This window comes from Meriones unguiculatus, chromosome 11 (assembly GCF_030254825.1).
Source record: "Meriones unguiculatus strain TT.TT164.6M chromosome 11, Bangor_MerUng_6.1, whole genome shotgun sequence".
NCBI lineage: Eukaryota > Metazoa > Chordata > Mammalia > Rodentia > Muridae > Meriones > Meriones unguiculatus.
The window spans coordinates 87,097,106-87,117,170 of record NC_083359.1 but is presented as its reverse complement, the minus strand read 5'-3'; the positions used below and the strand labels follow the sequence as shown (position 1 = coordinate 87,117,170).

The 20,065-nt window shown below is 51.4% G+C and overlaps 2 protein-coding genes across 2 annotated transcripts in view; one reads left to right on the top strand and one right to left on the bottom strand.

Moving 5' to 3' along the window:
* Mael (maelstrom spermatogenic transposon silencer) overlaps positions 1-3,507 on the top strand; it is a 65,108-nt gene extending 61,601 nt beyond the window's left edge. Inside the window, exon 12 of the mRNA XM_060364617.1 lies at positions 2,575-3,507. Coding sequence (XP_060220600.1) covers positions 2,575-2,675 — 101 coding nt within the window. The 3' untranslated portion in view covers positions 2,676-3,507. The remainder of the gene's footprint in view (positions 1-2,574) is intronic.
* Gpa33 (glycoprotein A33) overlaps positions 1-20,065 on the bottom strand; it is a 33,589-nt gene that overhangs the window by 1,334 nt on the left and 12,190 nt on the right. The window contains exons 2-6 of the mRNA XM_021652181.2: positions 16,588-16,742; positions 11,885-12,101; positions 6,382-6,537; positions 1,655-1,774; positions 406-541 (exon numbers count right to left, since the gene is read on the bottom strand). Coding sequence (XP_021507856.1) covers positions 406-541; positions 1,655-1,774; positions 6,382-6,537; positions 11,885-12,101; positions 16,588-16,742 — 784 coding nt within the window. The remainder of the gene's footprint in view (positions 1-405; positions 542-1,654; positions 1,775-6,381; positions 6,538-11,884; positions 12,102-16,587; positions 16,743-20,065) is intronic.

Sequence of the window (20,065 nt, the reverse complement as noted above, 5' to 3'; positions counted from 1 at the left end):
GCAATGGAGAAGGAGAGAAGGTTAAGCCTAGTGGCAGGGATCGGGGAGGGGGGCAGGTAGACTGGTCTGACTACCACCGCCACCCAGGAGCCGCCTAGGGACCTGTGCTTCGGGGCTGGTTTAGGAGCGCACAGTGAGATCTCACAGGGACAGTCTGCTTGTGTGCTGAGGAGAAGGTGGAAACAGTGTAGTGTGTCCCAGCCTACACCTGACCCCCTGCTCGCCCCAAGATGAGAGGCTGCAAACCACAGGCCCAGGGAACAAGGACAGGACTCCGGTCCACCCTTGGATTGGGTGAAACCAGGAAGGACTGAAACACTTGGTGTCTCCCAAGGTGCCTGAGGAGCTGAGGCATGTATTTCCATCTGCTTCCTTCCAAGGGGCTACCCCTCCCAGCACACTTACGGACGTGCACCCTCCATGTCCTCGGCCTTGTCACCCTTGTCCCGGCAGCAGCAGCAGTAGACAATGACGCCAATGATGATGAGGGCCACAAATACACCCCCCGCGATGCCCGCATACAGAGCGATGTTCATGGAAGCTGAAAAGGAATGGAACAGCTATACTTCCTGAGCCCCAACTCCGGCCACCACCACTCCCCAACTCAGTCCCTGGCAACAGAGTAGAAAGCCAGGCCGGGGTGAGAAATCACAGTATTGGTGGAGGGCACAGCACGCTGGTCCCTCACAGCCTCTGGGCCCCCTCAGTTCTTCTGCAGCCTGGGGAGCAATGACTGCAGGCATCTATGAAAGTCATGGTCCTGGAGTACTGCCACCAGACACATCTGAGGACCCTCAGAAGGACAGAGGAGCAGCCAAGGAGAGGCAGGCCCAGAGCATCGTGTTTGCGGATGTAAACATGTTTTTGTTTTGATCCCAGGTGTGGGATGTGGAACTGATTCAGATAGTCCACAGCAGCAAACTATTTGCCTCATGTAGGCTCTGACAGGGGCTCCTTGCCAGCTGCAGATGGTTTAAGTCTGGGGACTCTGGAGAGGGGATAAATGCCAGGGCCCAGAGAGAAAAAGGAGGCTTCAAGAAAGAAGGCTGCTGGTGCTTTCCCCCTGCTGCTCCTGGCTGCTGTCGATACAGTTAGAAGTTGGAGATACCCTGAAATGGGAGATTGGACTTTCCACAAGAAAACCCGATGATACTATTCAGCAGGAAGTAGCCTAAGAGAACTGAGTCCCCTCTCCCCGCTAACATTCCTTCTGTACTACTTTGTGTTGAGGTTTCGGAAGGGATTGGGGTGGAGAAGGGAGGAAGAGGCATAAGAAACCAAAATAAAACAGTATGAAAAGTAACGCTAACAGCATCCTGACAAGGCTCTGCAGAACCCGTCCATGTTAGCTTTGCCAGCTTCTGAGTTAGCTATGGCCTTTCTTCTGCTCACAGAAAGAGAATAAGATTTGGACCAAGACAACTGGCTTGAGGAACTTCTCTCACACTCTCCAAGTGGCCACAGGGCAGTCCTGACTGAAGAGGTCTCCAGAAGTCTGTCCCTGGCTCTGTTTCTAAAGAACCGGCTAGCAGGAGAGAAAAGGCTGGGCCAGGCCCTGTCTCTCCAGGGCCACGGCAGCCATCTGGCTTACCTCTGGTGGCCTTAACCAGCCATCTCTGGGCCTCACAGCCCTCCCTCCCCACCCCGCTCTTACGAGGTCTGGGAGCCACGGTGATGTTGCAGGACTCTGTCCCCACGTCATTGCTGGAGGTGCAGATGTAGTAGCCCGCCATCTCCGTGGAGATGTTCTTCAGAAGCAAGGGCTCGCCAGAGACTGGAGGAAGAGCAGCAGTGTGAAAAGACAGCGTCATGGAGGAGTATGCACAGCCCAAAGCTAGAAGGCCTAGGCCCTGGGAGCTACAACCTCACCACTGAGCCCCTCTGAGCCGGTCCATCAGGGATGTAGTGAAAATCACCTCTGAGGGTGCTGGGGAATCAACACAGCAGGAGGGACCATACTGAAGGGCTTCAAACCCAGGCAGGACCCTGGGCACCCCAAGTCTGGCTTCGCCCATTATTCAATGTAGCTTGCAGATAACTTAGCCTTCATTGAATCTATTTCTTCATCTATAGTCAGAGGTAATAGTACCTGCCTGGCAAGGTCCTTGTGAGCCTAAGTGAGGATCAAAGTATTGAAGTATTGATCTCTAGCGATCAAAAGTCTCTCCCACCCCGGCTCACCTAATTAGCATGCCCAATCAAAATTAAACACCTCATCCTAACTCAGGGTTTTCCTCTTGTACCTTTATAAATAGGCATTTTGCCTATGGGTCGCCTCTCTTAGAGACAATTCTTTTCCCCACCTTCGACAAATATGCCTTACCCCTCTTCCTTGTCCCTTTTCTCCCTAATCCCTTGTTCCCTTCCCCTTCTTTATCTATTCCCTGTCTTCGTGCTGACCTTGGGAGACCTGAACAGATAGATACTTTTCATATATGTGTGTGTGTAAAAAGTATCTGCTCAAGAAAATGTTTATGTGTGATGTGTGTGGTATATGGTATGGGAGTGAATTGAGACACTGTCTTATAAACCTTCCTCCTCACCCATCATCATTCTAGCCATCTAATTCTTCAGCAGTGGCTGCCTCATCTGGAAAGGAGAGTGAAAACCGCCAATGTGGAACCCAGGGCCATGGAGCAGATGTCCTCAGGAGAGAGCCCTCCCAGAATCCATGATGCAGTGGGTTCGCACCGAGACAGCCTGCGTGTATGTGTTGTTCTCAGAGATGCTTTGTCATCACTGCTCTTTCAAGAGAGGAAACCTCTGTCCCCTAACTGCAGTGCCAGCCTCATCAGAACCTTCATGCCACCCAGTGTTCCAGTCCGTCCCCAGGACACGGTCTAAATTGCCCAAGAAGGACCTGTGGGAGCCCTTTAGACATTTCAGAAGCTGTTCTTAATCTTCAGTAACAAACTCAAGTGTGTGTGTGTGCTCTATCTCTTTTCTATATTGCTTTTTGAGATAGGGTCTCCTCCTGTCTCTGCCTCCCCAGGGCTGCCACGCCCAGCTTCCACGTGGGTTGCTTTGGATCAAATCGAGGTCTCATGATGTGCAAGCAGTTTCCCGACGGAGCTATTGCCCTAGGCCCTGAATTCTGAGCTTTTAATATGGTGGCAAAATCACAGGTCTGGTCCTGCAATCACGCCGGCTTTACCTCTGCAAAACCAGGGAACAGCCCACCCCAGGTCCCACCTCCATGCTCTGGAATGATTTAGGTCACAGTCTCTCGGTATCATTGCTTCTCATCCTTCCACCATGCTCGGACTGAAGGTGGACCAACTCCAATTCCACAGAAGGAGAAAACTGACTAATGGAAGGTATCCTCTGACGTTCATGTTGACACGCAAGCACGTACACACACACACACACACACACTATTAAGTAAATAAACGTTTAAAAGGGAAGCCACCTTTGCACTGTAAAAACAATGTATGCCTACCATACACATTCATGAACGACATAATGCTATCGGATCAACTCACTCGGAACTAAAAACATCCACATTCTGATCACAGCTACAAACGAAAGGGGAGTCCTGTCCTCTTGGCATTTCCAATCCATTGAGGAAGACACAAATAAACAATGGTGATTTTACAGTGGTTCAAAGTGGAGCTTGTGGAGAAGGGGTTGACCCTCGTGTGAGGGTCAGAGGAAGCCTCAGAAAGAAGAGCGAACAAGATAAAAGCCCCACCCTAATCGCAGCACATTGATTTTGATTTCTCCCCTAGTCACAAATATGCTACCTCCTTCGTACTCTCCCCCAAAATCCAAAGCACTCTCTTCTGTAAAACTTGACGGCCTTGGGTTCTAGAACCCCACACCTGTGTATACCACCTACATGTGATCTTTAGATGTGATTCCGGAACAGGGTCCACAAGCAGAGCAAGTACTGAGATCACTAAGGTTTCGGGGTTTAGGGGCGTGGCCTGCGGGTGTTTTGATATTGGAGGGAGCGATGGGAACCCCTGACAACGATTCGGAGCATTAATGGTCCCGTTTTCTAACCCCGTTGTTCTTAAGAGGATTTCGAAGGAAAGCACTTTGCTCTGTGTCCCCACGTGTGCTTAGGGGACCTAGAGCCGGCATCAGATGTCCACAGCACCTCCGGGCAGCGCTAGGCCTCCTTCAGGGGTGGGATCATGGGGGTTTCTGATGCGTGAGCCAACACCACCCTTCCCCAAGTCTCTGGAACAAACGGTGTGTTCTAGAAACTTCTCTGGGATGAACTGGGGCTCATTCCGTGTCCGATTGGCTTTGGTTGAGCTGGGGATCACAGGCTCCTTTCCCTTCTGCGAAGAGCTCACTAGTTTCTAAAACCCAGTTTCCCGTTGTTGTAGCCCCATCTTGTGGTCAGGAGAGGGACTGCAGTGACAGTCGCCTGTCCTCCGCTGGAGCGCTTAGAAGTCCTGATGACACTGAATGAACAGGATCTGCTCTTCCTGTCCCCTCCCACCAACGCTGCTCAGTAAGCTCTGGCTGCCACCTCGCATTCCAGGCTCAGGATTAATGCTGCCACCCCAGCCATTAATCCTGAGTGAGTGAATCTGAACCCAGGGCTGGATAAAGCAGTGAGGCAAAAGTCGATTTCATCTCCTTCCGCGCCCTTAGCGGTCACCCACTTTTAGTCAGTAAAGAACTAAGCTTTGGCCTCTGACAGCATTTTGTGGTGGAGGTGAGGGGAAACTGTGACCAGAGTGCCCACTTTCGAGGCTCCTAGGAGGAGCTCAGTGTTTACAGGAAAGTCCAGACTCCTAGCCTGGAACACAGGGCCCCTCTCCATCTCTCCTCGCTGTCTTTCCCATCATCATCTCCCATCTGGACAGGGACCACACCCCACCATTCAGCCACACGATGCCCGTGCACTGTGAGGGGCCTGACGAAGATAGCTGCTAATGCCTAGTGCGGATTGTGTCCTGGGCTACCCACCCGGTGCTGCGCCCATCTTACACATGGAGAGACTAAGGCACAGACAGGCAACTCGTCAAGGTTACTTGCTAACAAGCAGCCCAGCCCAGGGTTCCAGCCCACGCTGCGCACCAGGCCGCACTCAAACATCCGCTTCGTGAAGAAAGCTTCCAGGATCCCTCACACAGTCTCTCCAGCACACCGCTGTGTCGGCCCCTGCAGCTCGTGACCTCACCACCCTCAGCCCTGGACCCCACCGTGCGCACTGCGCTAGAGGAAAGCCACACATCACTGCGTCCTCAGACCGTGAACCGCGGAGAGACTAGGGGGGCGGAGTCAGGACTCCACAGAGGGTAAGCACAACTGCCTGGTGAGTTCAGTGAAAATCCCAGACTTTCAAGACCTGGCAATCCAGGGTCCAGTGAGCCGACTCTGCGAGTAAACACACGTGTTGCCAAGCCTGGAGGCCTGAGTTCGAGCCCCGGGACTCACAGGGCGGGAGCGAAGCGACTCCCACAAGTTGTCCTCTGAGCTCTCGCTTTGGAGCGCCCTGTATATACACACACTGAACAAGCACGATTTTTTAAAGATGTTTAAAATCGGGAAACCAGACATATGCCAGCCAAACTGGTTGCTTGTGGAAATCCATATGGCATCTATGGCATCCTCCCTTTTACAAAGTTAGGTCAAGGGAGTTTTACTAACTTTTTTTTTTTTTTTTAAGTTATTCTTTGGCCTCCAGATGATTGAAAGGTAGCATGATAAAAAACCGACTCCGGCTTGATGGAAACCAAGGGAGAGAGGGCGTTCATCCACGGGGCTTCCCCGGGGCGCCGGATGTTCCCCCCTCGCCCACAGGCTTTGCTCTCACCCCCCCCCCCCACTTCATTTCCACACATGCGGGACTGAACGACCTCAAAGCTCCATCTGACAGGCACCCCTCGGGTCTTTTGGTTCCTGTCTTGGATCACAGTGCAGCCACAGCAGTTGGTAGGCACTGAGAGCCCAAGAGGTTTCCACGCCGGGCGACACGAGTGTTTAAAGGGTCCCAGCCTGGCCCCCTCCATCTTTCCCCTCATTTCCTTCCGCCCCTGGCCCCTCCTCTACCGTGGGTCTCTTGGCAGCTGTGGCTAATCCGCCATAACTTGCCCTGAGAGTGAGGACCCTAACGGTGCCTTGGTGCTGGTGTCTGAGATGGACCTGTCTGGATGGGAAACGCGGAGTGGGACGCGCTTCCTGGAGAGAATGGGGGTGGGGGTGGGGGGAGCAGAAATCCTGCGCGCTTCTGGCCCTGGCAGCTGTGGGGTGCGTGGGAAACCGACGCTCGGGGGCACGGTCCAAGACGGCGCAAAAGCAGGCCTGAGCCAGCGGCCCGGGGCTGGCCAGCCTCTGTCTCCCCCCCCCCCCCCCGGGCAGCCTCGGCGGTCAGGTGCAGCCGCGCGTGGGGCACACCCGCCTCCCCCGCGGCCCCATCACCTGGCTGGGCGAGCGGCCGCTGCTGGTTCTGGGGGTTGTAGCTCTTCCAGCTGTACTGGGGGCTGGGCGAGCCCTCTGCAGACTGGCATCTGAGCTGGATGTTGTTCCCGATCACCATCTCCCCGTCGACGCTGCAGTCCGGCTTGGAGGGCGGCACTGTGAAGGGAAGAGACCGGAAGAGAAGCTTAACCTCGTGGGAACCACTGCCCATCCAGTATCTCCCTCCACACACACACACACACACAGAGGCGTGTGTGCAGAGAAACTCACAGCTCACTGACTCTTCACCTCTGGAGAGGCCTGTTGGTCTCTCCCCTGCGCCCCCAGCCCCGACGGCCTTTTGTAAGTAATCCTGCCCTGTTTATGGGCAGGAGGTGCTACAGTAGATGGACGGCGGATGCGGAAGGATAACGGGGGGGGCGGGGGAGGGCAGTGTTGTCCATCTCTACGCCATGGAGAAGTGGCCCACGCTGAGGCGAGATTCCAGCGCTGTGGAACGCTGCGCGCTCAGCCAGGCTTTGCACGGACACCCTGTAACGTGGCCGGTTCTCCTAGCTGCACTTGGGTGCGACATTGGCGTCGTGGAGAGTTTGTTTGCATCTCCCCGTGACAGGCTGGTTGGTAATAGCTCCTAGTGCTCGCTTGGGAGTTAAACACGACCACAGCAGGGACACTTGCTCGTGGGTCCTGGCCCTGGGAAGACTAGAGCCACTGCCTGATCTACTGCGCATGCGAGCTCTGCCTGCTGTTGGCTCAGCTGGAACCACAGTGTTCCTGATCTGTTCCACAAAGGGCCTCATGGGAATTGTAGGCACAATATTATTATCTTTAACACTTTTTTTTTCTTTTTGGGGGAGTGTACAATATTTTTTTTTATTCTTTGAAACTTTCATACATGTATACAATGTATTTTGATATTTGCTACTCCCTGCCCCTTCCCATCATTCCCTCTGGCCACCTCCTTTCTGCCTGTTACTTTTTCTGGTTTTAATAATGTTTGCTGACCGCAAGGCCAGGCTGTGGCGCCGGAGGGGGCCTGGTTTCCTCACCCTGGGTTAGGTGATCTCCGTGGCCCTTCCTTCAGCTTCTTGGGAACATCCTCTGGGGATGTACCATGGCCCTCCCTCTCCTCCCCCACGTCCTACCTCCTGTCCCTCCCCTCCACCTCCCACTCCCCGCTTTGCTAATAAAATGCAAATATGTAGCTAGTAGCTGCATAGCAAGAGGAACTGCGGGCGGTGCGGGCCTCGCTGGGTGGAGGCGATCAAAGCAATCTCATAGGAAATGTTTATAAACCCATAAACCACCCGCGCATGGTCCCCCTGGCTTCTGAGACTCCCGGCCTGTAGTCTTTCCCTCAGGCCTGGTTAATGTCACGTTGGGTGGTCCGGTAACGGGGTTAGATTTTGTCATTGGGTAGCCAGGTTCTGCCTAACAGTGCTGGGCGCTGGGGTGACACTGTGAGTCAAGGAATCTAGTGGGGGACAAGAGACAGTGCATCAATGGCCGAGCGGGGGACAAGACTGCTGGGGCAGAGAACAATGACCCAACGCATCATATAGGCTGTGACCTGGAGGTCGCCATGAAGGCAGTGGCAGGAATTAGAGCAGAGATGAGCATGCCGGCATATACAAAGGCTCAGAGGCAGAGCGGGAAGAGTCCGTGAGACTCCAGGAAGCATCTTTAGTGGTGAGAAGGGCGAAAACAGTGAGGAAGGTCGTCACTGACAATGACAAAGGGGACCCTTCTTCAGAAACAGCTTGACCACATAGTGGATGGATCAAATGATGTGAGCTAATACAGATTTATGCACCTTACATCATGCATTCTACCACAGCAAGTTAAAAATCAGAATGAAATTACACTCCAGGGCTGTGCTATTAAGCAAAGTGTGGGCTTGGTTAGAGTTTTCCCAACTTTTTCTCTATAGGGCTATTCCTGGTCGTGTTCATGTGCATGCGTGCGTGTGTGTGTGTGTGTGTGTGTGTGTGTTTTCCAGAACTCTCCAGAACCTAGGCCATCATCTCCTCTTGCTGCCAGAGTGCTGTGGCAAACTCAACTCAGCAACTTCCAGGGACAAGACCAGGAGAGAGTCCCAAATAGCCTGAAGAGACCGAGAAGGCACTCCTAAACAGAACGGGACACCACTAAGGCACTATCGGTATTCTCAAACCGAGGGAAGCACAGCTCTGTATGTGCGTGATATTGCATAATAATTGTACCTTTCCTGAAGCCAGGACCTCCATGTATCACACAGAGACCCTGCTACCCACTACCTGGCCCGGACAGCTCTCTGGAACCTTGGAGCAAGCCTCCATGACCCCTTCATTCTTGCATCTTGCATGCCTGACAAACCTATAAAACCACATGCATGGTGCTAAGCTCTGCTGACAGCTAGACTGGGTCTGCCCCCCACCCCACCCCATGATGCAGAGCTGCAGTGGCCTCTTGATGCTCTTATAGCCAAAAGAAGCCTCTGAAAGCTGTGCCCACATAGAAACAGACTCTCAAAAGGAGACTCCCAGGACAGAAGAGCCCAGCAGCTCCCAGAAGCCCCAGTCCTGAGCACAACTGACTCTGAACACCACTTCACAGAGGAGCCCCTTGAGGACCAGACCTCTCAGCACTTAGTACAACTGCAACGCTTGCTCTCCTATTCACATCCTGGACTCACGGGATGGTTCCTCAAACAGCCTGCCCCAGAGGGTGGTCCTCAGAGAAATCAGACAATGCCAGCCTGTCCCTTCTGCTTTCATCACACTCCCCCTTGGCTGGCTTGCTGCCCTAATTCAGAAGCATGGGCACCGGTCCTGAGGGCTAGCCCACCTGGAAGGTGCTGGAGGAATTGTCCCTGACTGTCCTCTCCTCCAGTCCAGCAGCTGCAGGTTTTCTTCTGGGAAACAAACAGGCAGGCTATTATCAGGAGTGCCTTGCAGCTGCTGACACAGCTGAGCCAGACAGGTAAGGCATCATGGCACACATTGCAGGCACTCCCCTGTTGCCAAACAAAACCCAGGCTTCTGGGGATCAAAGACAGGCCCGAGTGAGCAGCTGGGAAGAATGCCTGCCAGGGGCTGGCTCACACCAGCCTCCTGCCCGCCCTGCTGGCCCAGCAAGCAGCTCTAGGGGTGCAGGGGAGGCGAACTTACCCTCTGGGTACCCACACAGTGCTTCGTTTTTTCTCCTGGGCCCCGCAGCGGTACCCTGCAGCGCCCTGCCTCACCAGCCTCACCAGCCTCACCCTCAGGCATGCCTTTAGCAGGAGGCTCAGCGGCTAACTCCCACGTTCTCCAGTAGGACAAACTGAGCTAGTGTGTGTGTGTGTGTGTGTGTGTGTGTGTGTGTGTGTGTGTGTGTGTGTGTGCTGGGGGGTCGGATACAGGACAGAAGCGAGCATAAAAAGCAAATGTACACGATGGACTGCACTCCTTGGGAGCGGATGGAGGCAAGAACTCCAGAAACTGCCCACGGGAGGAAGCGGGCTGATGGCCCGCGAGGGAGATCCGCTTTGTGGGGGACTGTGTCGAGATCTTTTGCTCCAGGCCTTTGAGCACAAGTTCTGAACTTCCTGCTGTAACCCATTCCAGGCACACCCCTCCCCCGGCCCCCCGGCACCCCCCCCCCCGCCCTCCCTCTCCAGATCTCCAGCGCCCCAACCACAAATAGCTGGGCCCTCCAATTAGATCTAGTTTAAAGAGCCCCACGTGCGGGGGCTAAGAGTCCTGGCGAGGGAGCGGGTGCTCTCAAGGGAGCGGGGCTAGTTCTCACAGGGCAGAAGGTAGACGTTACCGGAATGTTTACTGAAGGAGAGGCAAAGGAGGGCGAAAGGGAATGTGCTAGGCTCCAAAGCATCTCTGATGCCTGCTGTCCCCTCTGAGGACGGCAGGGGGCGCCAGAGGCCAGAGCAAGGCTCCCACCTGGCTGAGTCCAGATCTGCTGAGTCTATTGACTTCGTGGCTTCCCGGAGGTGAGCTAGATAAGGCTAGTTTTCCCAAAGCTAAGGCCAGGATTGGCGAGCTTCCTGCTAGCCTCCCCCAGAACGAGCCGCCCCGTGGAAATAAAGCCTTTCTCCCTTAAAAAATCACCACGTTGTAGAGACACCGAGAAAGAAACCTTTCTCCGGGTTTATTAACACGTAGGATAAAATGCTCTCCTCTTAAAAGCAAAAGACCGGACCCGACGAACTCCACACTCTCGGGTTACACTCGTATCCTGTCCTCTTCAGGTTAATCTGCTCTTCTTTAAAAGCAGCTAGTCCTTGGTGTAAGTGTGGCTGAGGGACCAGCAGAACCAGGTTTCAGATTTATACGGGTTTCTGCTACTTTCTACACGCTGACATTCTCTGCCAAAAAAAAAAACCCAAATTTTACCTGTCTGTGTACATATCAATCCTTGTATGTATATATAATGCATTGTTGTTTTCATATGTAAATATCCACAAAGTGGGGTGAAGGGGCATATTGTAGAATTACTTGTGCAACAAACTCAAACAACAGCAAAAGCAATGAAACCTGTCTCAGTACCCATCAGTGTGAAACACGTAAACAGGCTATTTTGCAACCACAGATGGGATGCGCTCTCTCCCAGCAGATCTGCGTGTGGTGGCCTGGAGAGATGTTCGCAGGGCGCTGTCAAGAAGCAAACTGCTAAGTGCTTCACGACACCCCACTTCTTCAAAGGAGAGAGGAAAGTGTGTGAGAGAGAAAGCGGAGAAGTCCAAGGCGCCCGCCTGCATTACCACTGGCCGCCTCATGGTGGCAGGCTGGGACGAGGTCTGGGCTGTGCTTTACGCAGCGTTGATGGGTATTGAAGTCCGTTCTGGCTCACAATAGAGCTTTCTGTAAGTCCAGCGACTACCGCATACAACTTAAAAGAAACTCTGCCGAGCAGCGTAAAGGAGAAAGAAGGAGCCCATTGTTCTGATGCACAGTGGCTACCTCCCAGAGCGGGGACACAGGCCAGGGGCTCATTCAAATGTCCCCAGGACCTGGTTTTGAGGCGATTACTTCCTTTCTATGGGCCTCGTCTACTCAGAAACTAAAGCAGATGAGCCTCCTGATGCTTCCCAAACTATAAATTAAAAAAAAAAAATTCTCCCGTGAAGAGGGTGCTATCCTGGCACGTGTTTTCCATTGGTTGGTGATGGTGTCTTTGCTTAGAGGCAGGGTAGGAAGACTAGTTGACAGCAGACGAAGATACATCACCTAAGGGAGTGGCGATGGGCCCTGTGAGTACCACGGACTAAGTCAGGTAAGGTGAGAATCTGCACGTGACTGGGAACTCCCTTCGCTTCTCTCCGGTGATGAGTTTGGCGGGGGAAAGAAGAGTCGGTGTGGAGGGGAGAGACGGGAGCCGGGCGACTCTTCCGCCCTCAGAAACAGCCTGCTGTTCACTGAGAACCCCGATGGCGTTTGGCTCCGGCGGGAGAAATGTGCGGGAGGCCCTGCTGCCCACAGAGCCCTCTGCCCGCCCTCTCCCCATAGGGAAAGGCAGGGCCACTCACCGAGGACCAAGAGGCGGACTCGAGACCTGGCCGTGACATCCTGATCGGACATCAGGGACACGGAGCACTCATAGGTGCCGTTGTCATCCATGGTCAGCTGGTCGATGGTGAGGGAGGCGTTTGACAGCTCCGCGGCGTTGGACACTTTCACCCGGTCCTCGTAACGGTTCCCGTAGATGTACTTTTTTGTCGAGAAGTTCCAAGTGACCACTCTTTCCTGAGGAAACAAAAGGAATGTCTGCAGGCCCTGGCGTGGACCTGTCCTGTCCCAGTCTTCCTCCCCCCCAGAACCCAGACTCGTGGACCTGAGAGTGTCTCAAGCTCACTCTAGATTCTAGAGATCGGCTTTTAAATGAAAACGTTGGGGGCTGCAGTTAGAGTTTAGTTGGTGGCACTCGCCTAGCACACACAAAGGCCTAGATTTCATCCCCAGCACCACGTTGCATGCTGATCATCCCAGCATTCCAGAGGTGGGGGGAGGTGGAAGTTCAAAGATCCAACCTGGGATCCACGATGTGACACCCGGACCCAGAAGAAAACCAGAAAAGGACAAAAGCCTCGAGCCCTGGAATGCAGTGGGCGAACGAGGCTGTCTCGGATGCCAGGACTCATGCTTGGAACCAGCGCCCCCCCCCCCTTGATTCCTCTCCTCTTAGCCCGTTGCTTATTCTCATTCCTTCCTTCCTTCCTCCAGTACTTCCTGGGCACCAGCGCACACCAGGTACCATGCTAGGAAGCAAAATCAAGTGAGCAAATTCTGAGCTCACTTGGTTGTGACTATTGCCCTTGGCATTTGCTTATTCATTTGCTTATTCGTTGATGTCTGTGAAGCAGCACGGTCGTGGCTCCTACCGCAGGCAGCCACGCCAGACTGCCTCGGTCAGATCCTAACCCTGCTGCGTGCCGGCTGGACGGGCGCCTGTCAGCAACGCGCTTGGCTGCTCTAAGACTGCGCTTCCTCCCCTACAAAACGGAGATGCTGATAATAACACATCTCCTGGGATTGAGGGGGCACTAAAGCTAATAATACATGCAGAGCAGTCAGGGTTGGCCTGGCCTGGTGTCTACCGATATACCCATTACTATAACCTACCACGTGCCCGGCATACGACTCCGTGAGTTCTGTCCTCAAAGAATAATAAAAAAAACAACCAACCACGCTATCTTACGATTATGAGATTCTAGACTGACCAGTGGGGGGAGGATTCCTGGAAAGGGTGATGGTTGCCTTGAATCTTGAAAAGCAGCTGTGAATTAACCAGGTAAAAAGCCGGGCGACCGGAACACGGTGTGTGGGCGTGGAGTAAATGTGTTAGACACTGGAGGCAAAGGAAAAAAGGCGAAAAGCAGAAAGCACCATTGCCAACCCCAAGCCACACAGCGTGAGAGGCGGATTGGTAAGAGCTGAGCAAGAAAGGCCATAGCTGCAACATACCATATGGTACATATGCTATCTGCTGCATACTGTTCCATACTAGATAGGCGCGGTCCCTTTTAACCGTCACCCTACTATGCAGTAGTGCTTATGATCACATCCATCTTACATAGGAGAAAACAAGGCACCACGGAACTGATTAAGTATATTCCAGGTTCACACATTTAAGTGAATGGAAGAGCTGAAATAACCCAGGGAATTCCGGCTCAGGGCCTGAGCTGTGTGGATTCTACCGAGTCACAACTGAGGTAATGTGTGATGGGTGAGGACACGAAATAGTTCACAGTTCACCTTCAAGGCAATAGCATACTTTAGCCTGCGGTGGTGGTGGTTTGGTTTGGTTTGGTTTGGTTTGGTTTGGTTTCCAGTGTGGATGTGGATTGAACCTGGGTCCTTCCGCAATGCTAGGCAAGCAGTGCTCTCCCAGTAAGCTATATCCCTGGCTCAAGAATTCTGTATTTTTTTAAGCTAGCTCTTAATCCAGAGCACAAGTCCAGAGAGGGAACTGGGAAGGAGGTCATATGGGTAACTGGTGAAAAATTATGATTATTGTCAAATCAGGCTGTGACAACACAGACAGACAGAGAGAGTAAAATGAGGTGGAGGGGTGAGAAGAAGGAGGACACATGAAATTCGGAGATGGGACTAAAACTAGAGTCATTAATCCCAGACATGAGGGTTTAGACATGTATGTTCCTTCCCAACAGAATTAACACACATGAAGAGCTTGCTTTGCTTTAAGCAAAAATTATGTGTTCTGTTTATATGTGGGATGCCTGGGGTGTCCGTGGGACACCCAGGAGGAAGAATTCAGCAAGGTCAGATGGGTCAACTGAATGTAACCAAAGCTAGATAGGCAAGGAGTTAGGCACAGGGAAGCAGGAAAGATACCTGATATTGGGCATTGTGGAAGTTGTGCCTCCTGTTAGAATGCCTCATTGTGGTTAAACACCCTGGGAGATGGGAGATACAGTTAGTTCTTCCTGCCATGTCAGAGACTAAGGCTCATTGTCACCCATGCACACCTATAAAGGGGCAGGGCCGCTAAAGCCCCCAGCTTCATTATCATGTCATTCGAATGGCGGTTTTGACCTGTCCCTCACCTTGTGGGCTTTTCAAGAAGATCATAAGAAGATATATCCTAAAAGCAAAATCCAATCCCTAGTGGTTTGGGAGGAAAAGGGAGTCACACTGTCCCAATAAATTGTCCATGGATATCCAGCTCTTTCCCCGACCCTGGCCGGCTCTGCCTGGATTTCCCATCCCATAATATCCTCTCATCAAAGGATTGTCCCTGGATCTCTTTGTGACCACCCTACTTCCTGGGACCCACAGACAATAATCCTTTACTCTGCCTTTGTTTCTGGTCTTGGAGGAGCTGCCTGCCTCAAGTCCTTTTGGAAGCAGAATATCCAGTGATCAATAAATAACCTTAGAGTGTATGTCAGCACTCAGAAGAAGTCGGCCATAGTCATTACACCCGCCTTGCCAGATGCATGGAGGGGTTGGGGGGAGGCTCAGTGCCCTTCAGTGCGGGCAGGCTGAGGCTCAGGACAGCAGCAAGGACTTTGTTCTTTTCACCCTGGGAGCAGACAGGACCGGCGGCTGCTGCCCGTCAGGGCACCTGGTACACAAAGATAAGCCTGAGTCCTTCCTTGTCAGTCCTGTCACCCAGGACACAGGTGTCCTGGGATCCCCTGTCAGGGAAAAGGCTGAAGCCTCTTTGTCTTTGCGTGGCTGGGGACCTGATGATTGTGTCTGGCAGATATGTTCTGAAAAGTTATTTCCCTAAAGGTCATACTACAGAAAGGAGACCAAAGGAGTGTAGCAATAGGTGGTGAAGAAGGGCAGAATGACGGCAAAGTGACGCACAAGTCACACAAGGGGATACAAAGCTATTTTTTTTCCTACTTTCAACTCTAGCATAGTTTTGGTTTGTTGCTGTTGTTTTGTTTTTGTTTGTTTGTTTTGTTTTGTCTGTAGTAAATAAGTGTGCCAGTCATTTTTATGTCAACTTAATACAAGGTGGAGTCATTGGGAGCAGGGAATCCCAGTTGAGAAAATGCCTCCATAGGATTTGCATTTTCTTGAGATGGGAAGGCCCCTCCCCGTGGTTGGTGCCACCTCTGGGTAGGTGGTCCCGGATGCTAATAGAATGAAGGCTGAGCAAGCCATGGGCACTGAATCAGATCCTGCCCCCAGGATCCTGTTCTGAGTAGCACCCTGACTTCCTTTGGTGATAGACTGAGGTGCAGAAGTGTAAGCCAGATGTGGGGGGAGATGGTGGGGAGCTTTTCTCTCCAAGTTGCTTTTTGGTCATGGTGTTGTATCAAAGCAATAGAAATCCTAACCAAGATAATGAATAAACCCAGATGTGATTGATAGTCCCATGGCTTCTGCATGGCCATTCCGACTATACGGAAGTTCACCGGGCCGTATGGCGTTTGGGACTGGCGAGTAGCTTCTCTAAACTAGCCAGCGTGGTGGCTTTGTTCGTAAATTCATTAGAATAAAGAAATTTTATTTTGAAAAGAATGTTGTTGGAGGTGGGGGGTGGAATCACACTGGGGCTTTCCGGCTTCACCTCTGATTGTGCAGGTTCCCTCCTCCACCGCTCTGGCTCGTGCCAGCATCTTAAAAGGAGGCCTGACTTAAAGGTCTGAACGGATGCCCCATTTCTTGTAATTAAACACAGGTGCTTTTGATCGCACAGCAAACCAGGTACATTTTTCACTTATCAGGTCGCCAGTTTGTCAGGCAGTTTGCGCATATGCTGAGAAAAAGGTGGACACTGTCATGGGCGGAAGTGAAAATCGGTAGGACAGCAAATGAAACGCTGTAACTATAGAAAGTGTAGGTTCACATGCCATTTACCACGGACGGTCCACTCACTGATTTGTTTGTTTGTTTGTTTGTTTCAGAAACTTGTGAGTGCTAATCAGGTAGGTTCCCCTTCTAACAATCTATCAGATATGACATATATCATATATAACAATTTTTATGTTTATCATGGCAGCAAAATATGGAAAACAAACCAATGATATATATGTATGTATACATGTATATGATCTTCATAAGATGTTTTAAAAACAAGATATAGAGTCCATAGCGTCAGTGGTAGAGCTCAGGATCAGATCACAAGACACTGGGTTTGAACCTCAACCTGTAGAGGGGAAAGAGGAAGTGGGGCGAGGAAGGTTTTAAGGTAGTGCCTATCAAAACATCACAGACTTCAGTTGTGTCCCATAATGCTCCCTGTTCATCCTACCGTCTGACTCCTGAGGAGCTTATCCCACTGAATGAATCCGTCTCGGTCGGCAACATTGGTGCTGTAGGTACAGGGAAGGGTGGCACTCTTCCCTCGAGCAGCCCGGAGAACGTCCTGTGTGGTTTCCACGGTAATAGCGTCGGCAGCTACCAGGACTGGAAAGAAAGGGGAAAGTGAATGTCACAGACAGACCCATGCGCCGTCTCCAGACCCCCGTGAGAATGCTCAGAGTTCTGTGGCCCCTAGGAAAGCCGCTACAGCAGCAGCCTTGGTTCAGGGCATGCTAGCAGCTGTCCCCAAGATGAGGTCAGGAAGGATGTCAAGTACCTGGGTCTGGCGTGTCCCTATCCTGAAGTGTCCTGAGGAAATTGCCTGCTTTTGGTGGCTAGCAGCCTGGCTCTCAATCTCAGCTGGTCAGTTGTGTAGACACCGCTAAGCTTCAATGTTCCCATCAGTTACTGGAGAGATGAAAAGTTTTACTTCGTGCCGAGCACAGAAAGCTCTCCGTAAACACTTTTTTGCTGTGACCATGATGTATGTATTTACGTACATCAGCAGATATTAATGGGGCACTGTGTGTCATAAAGAACTTTATGGGCAAGATTAACTCAAGGTAAATGAGAGTGTTCCTCGGAGCCTTTTCTTTATCAGGAAAAAACGTTAAGAACAAAACGAAACAAAACAAGACCACTGTTCCCCCCACACACACTCTCCTTCCTTCGTGGTGGTGCCCTTCCTCCATTGTGAGTCTCTCCTTTCGAATCTGGGTGGTCTTTAACTATGGTGTAAGGACAATCCATGGCTCCCAAGCTAACTTATGTGACAGAATATGTTTTGCCCAGTCCTTTTCAGTTGCCACTCTGGGGACCTGGCTAATACTTGGTGAACAGCTCAACACACACACACACACACACACAGAAGCTAAGAAGAAAATCAGGAGATAGTTTCTCAAAGGCCAAGGAGAAAATCTCTCTCCCCTATCCCTCTCTTTGCCTATGGATTCGGATGTAGCTCTCAGCAATTGCTCCAGGGCCTGCCCACACGATGCCAGGACGCCATGCACCCAGCCACGATGTGAAATGTTTTCTTTTTATGAAGATTTGCCTTGGTAGCGATGTCTCCCTACAGCAGTAGAACACTGACTAAGACAAGGGGTCAGTTGCTCAAGTGCCAAAGATCTGTTTATACAGAGAGCTCAGGACCTGGAGACTGACAGCTGGATGTAGCAATGTGAAAATGAGCTTGGTGTGAGCGGATGGAGTGGAGATGAGGATGGAGGGTAAATGGATGAAGTTTAAGAGCAAATGGGACAAGAGTAAGCGGACAGCTTTTCTGGAAAGGAGAAGAGCTCATTAGAGCTAAAATAAGCATTCAGAACAGTATAGGAGCTGGGCATGGTGGTGCATGCCTTTAATCCCAGCACTCAGGGAGGCAGAGGCAGAGGCAGGTGGATTGCTGTGAGTTCAAGTCCAACCTGGTCTACAAAGCGAGCCCAGGACAACCTGGGCTACAAAGAGAAACTCTCCAAAAACCAAACCAAACCAAACAAACAAGAACAAGACAGGCTTGTGTTGTGAGGGGGAAACAGCATATTTGATGATTTTAAAATATTTTGAGGCTGTTTATCAAAAATAATGAGTGAAAAGACCTTAGAAAGGACCCCACGCCACCCTTCTACTTGACCAGATAGACCAAAGGCACAGGTGGGTTGGTAGGCCTGAGGGAAACAGTTTCCTCTGAGAGTTCCTGGGATGAGGTTGTGCCATAAGAAAGGAAAAACATCCTGTTAAAGACGGCCCTCCATTGCCTAGCTCTGAAGACACCGCTGTGAACGCTTGGTCTCAGTCAGGCTATCAAGGCGTGATGGTTAGTTTTAACCGTCAGCTTGACGAAACCTAGACTCACTGGGGGAGAGTCGTCACTGAGAAATTATTTAGATCCATTTTGACTGTCGTCATTCTGTGAGGAACTGTCTCAGTTGTTCATTGAGGTAGAAAGACCAGGCCCACTGTGAACAGCACCATTCCCTAGGCTGGCGGGGGGGGGGGGGGCCTGCATTGTATAACAGCGGGGGCAGCGAGCTGTGCGAGCAAGCAAGAACACAGTAGTCCTGCCTTGACTTCTCCAAAAGGGGGGACTGTAACTTGGTATTATAAAGCCAAGTAGACCGTCTCTTCAGTTGCTTTTTGACAGCTTCTGATTAGAGCATAACAGAAATAAAACAAGAACACAAGATTTTCTTGAAAAAAAGCAAACACCTCCGGGGAAATGGAGCTTTTCATACTTTGGTGTGCAGTTCTCACTCAAAGTGCTGTATTTGAAGTGAGGGCCAACTGTCTCTACAGAGAGGTCACAGCCCAACAAGGGAGCTGGACGATGAGAGGTCCTGGGGCTGCTTTGTGAAGTCAGAGACATAAGTGCTGGGGAAAAGGATGAAAAAAAAATATGCTTCTGAAAGCCAGCCTCCTCCTTCTCCTTGGCATTTTTAAATTTCTGACATAATTGGGGCAGAGGACGCCACTGAGAAGTCATTCAAACACTGTCTTCCTGGGCATCTGAAGCCTGCTCCTGGCCTGTCTACCACAAAGCCACGGCCCACCAAATGCTCCTCTGTGTCACCAGAGGTCTGTCCTCCACCTTCATCTGTTGTCGATACTAGCAGGTTATCATCCACCAGAAGGCTGTTTGCTGGAAGGGGCCTCTGACTCTACCTACCAGGCTCCAGCTGCAGCTCTACATCCTGTTCAGAGCATGAGTATATACATAGTGGTAATCATGGCAACTGCCGTTGCTCTCCACCTCACCTCTTGCCTGGACCCATTTCCCTGGAGCCTTGTATTCGAGGTGACCACTCTCGGGCCTCTCCGTGGTCTGAATAATGATTCTTTCTGTCTTATACACGAGCTGCATGTTACAACTGCTGCCATTGACAGAGTCCGGTAGCTCACTATGCCTCATCACCACCAAAGCAAAGAGAACCGACTCGTTCAGTCATTCCATCCATATCCAGTTTCCCGCTCGCTCATGACTAAGGAACAAGACAGTAAGCCAACAGTTGGGGAAAGGAGAACGAGCCAATACATAATTTCCAATTCCTATCAGTCCTGTGTTACATTAACTGCAACGCAATGGCACAGATAAAAGAATATTTTACAGGTATTTTTCATTTACTTTTATATTCTCTCTGATGTTAACCCTAGCTTTCAGATGACAAAACTGAAGTTCAGTCTTCACATGCCTTAATATGTAGCTCAGAGGAGTTAAACAATTTTTTTCCACGTATATGTAGTTGACAAATGTCAGGCATGTCCTTTGTGTCTACCCAAAACTGTCAGGGCAAAATGGTCACATTGCCTACTGGGAAAGAGATGGCAGGGATGCTGTTGGCACTGGCTGCCAACCGAGTCTGTCTTCTTCACCCTTTCCCTTATAAATGAAACTCTTACGTCCTTTCTTCAGTCCACGGTCAAGGATGTAA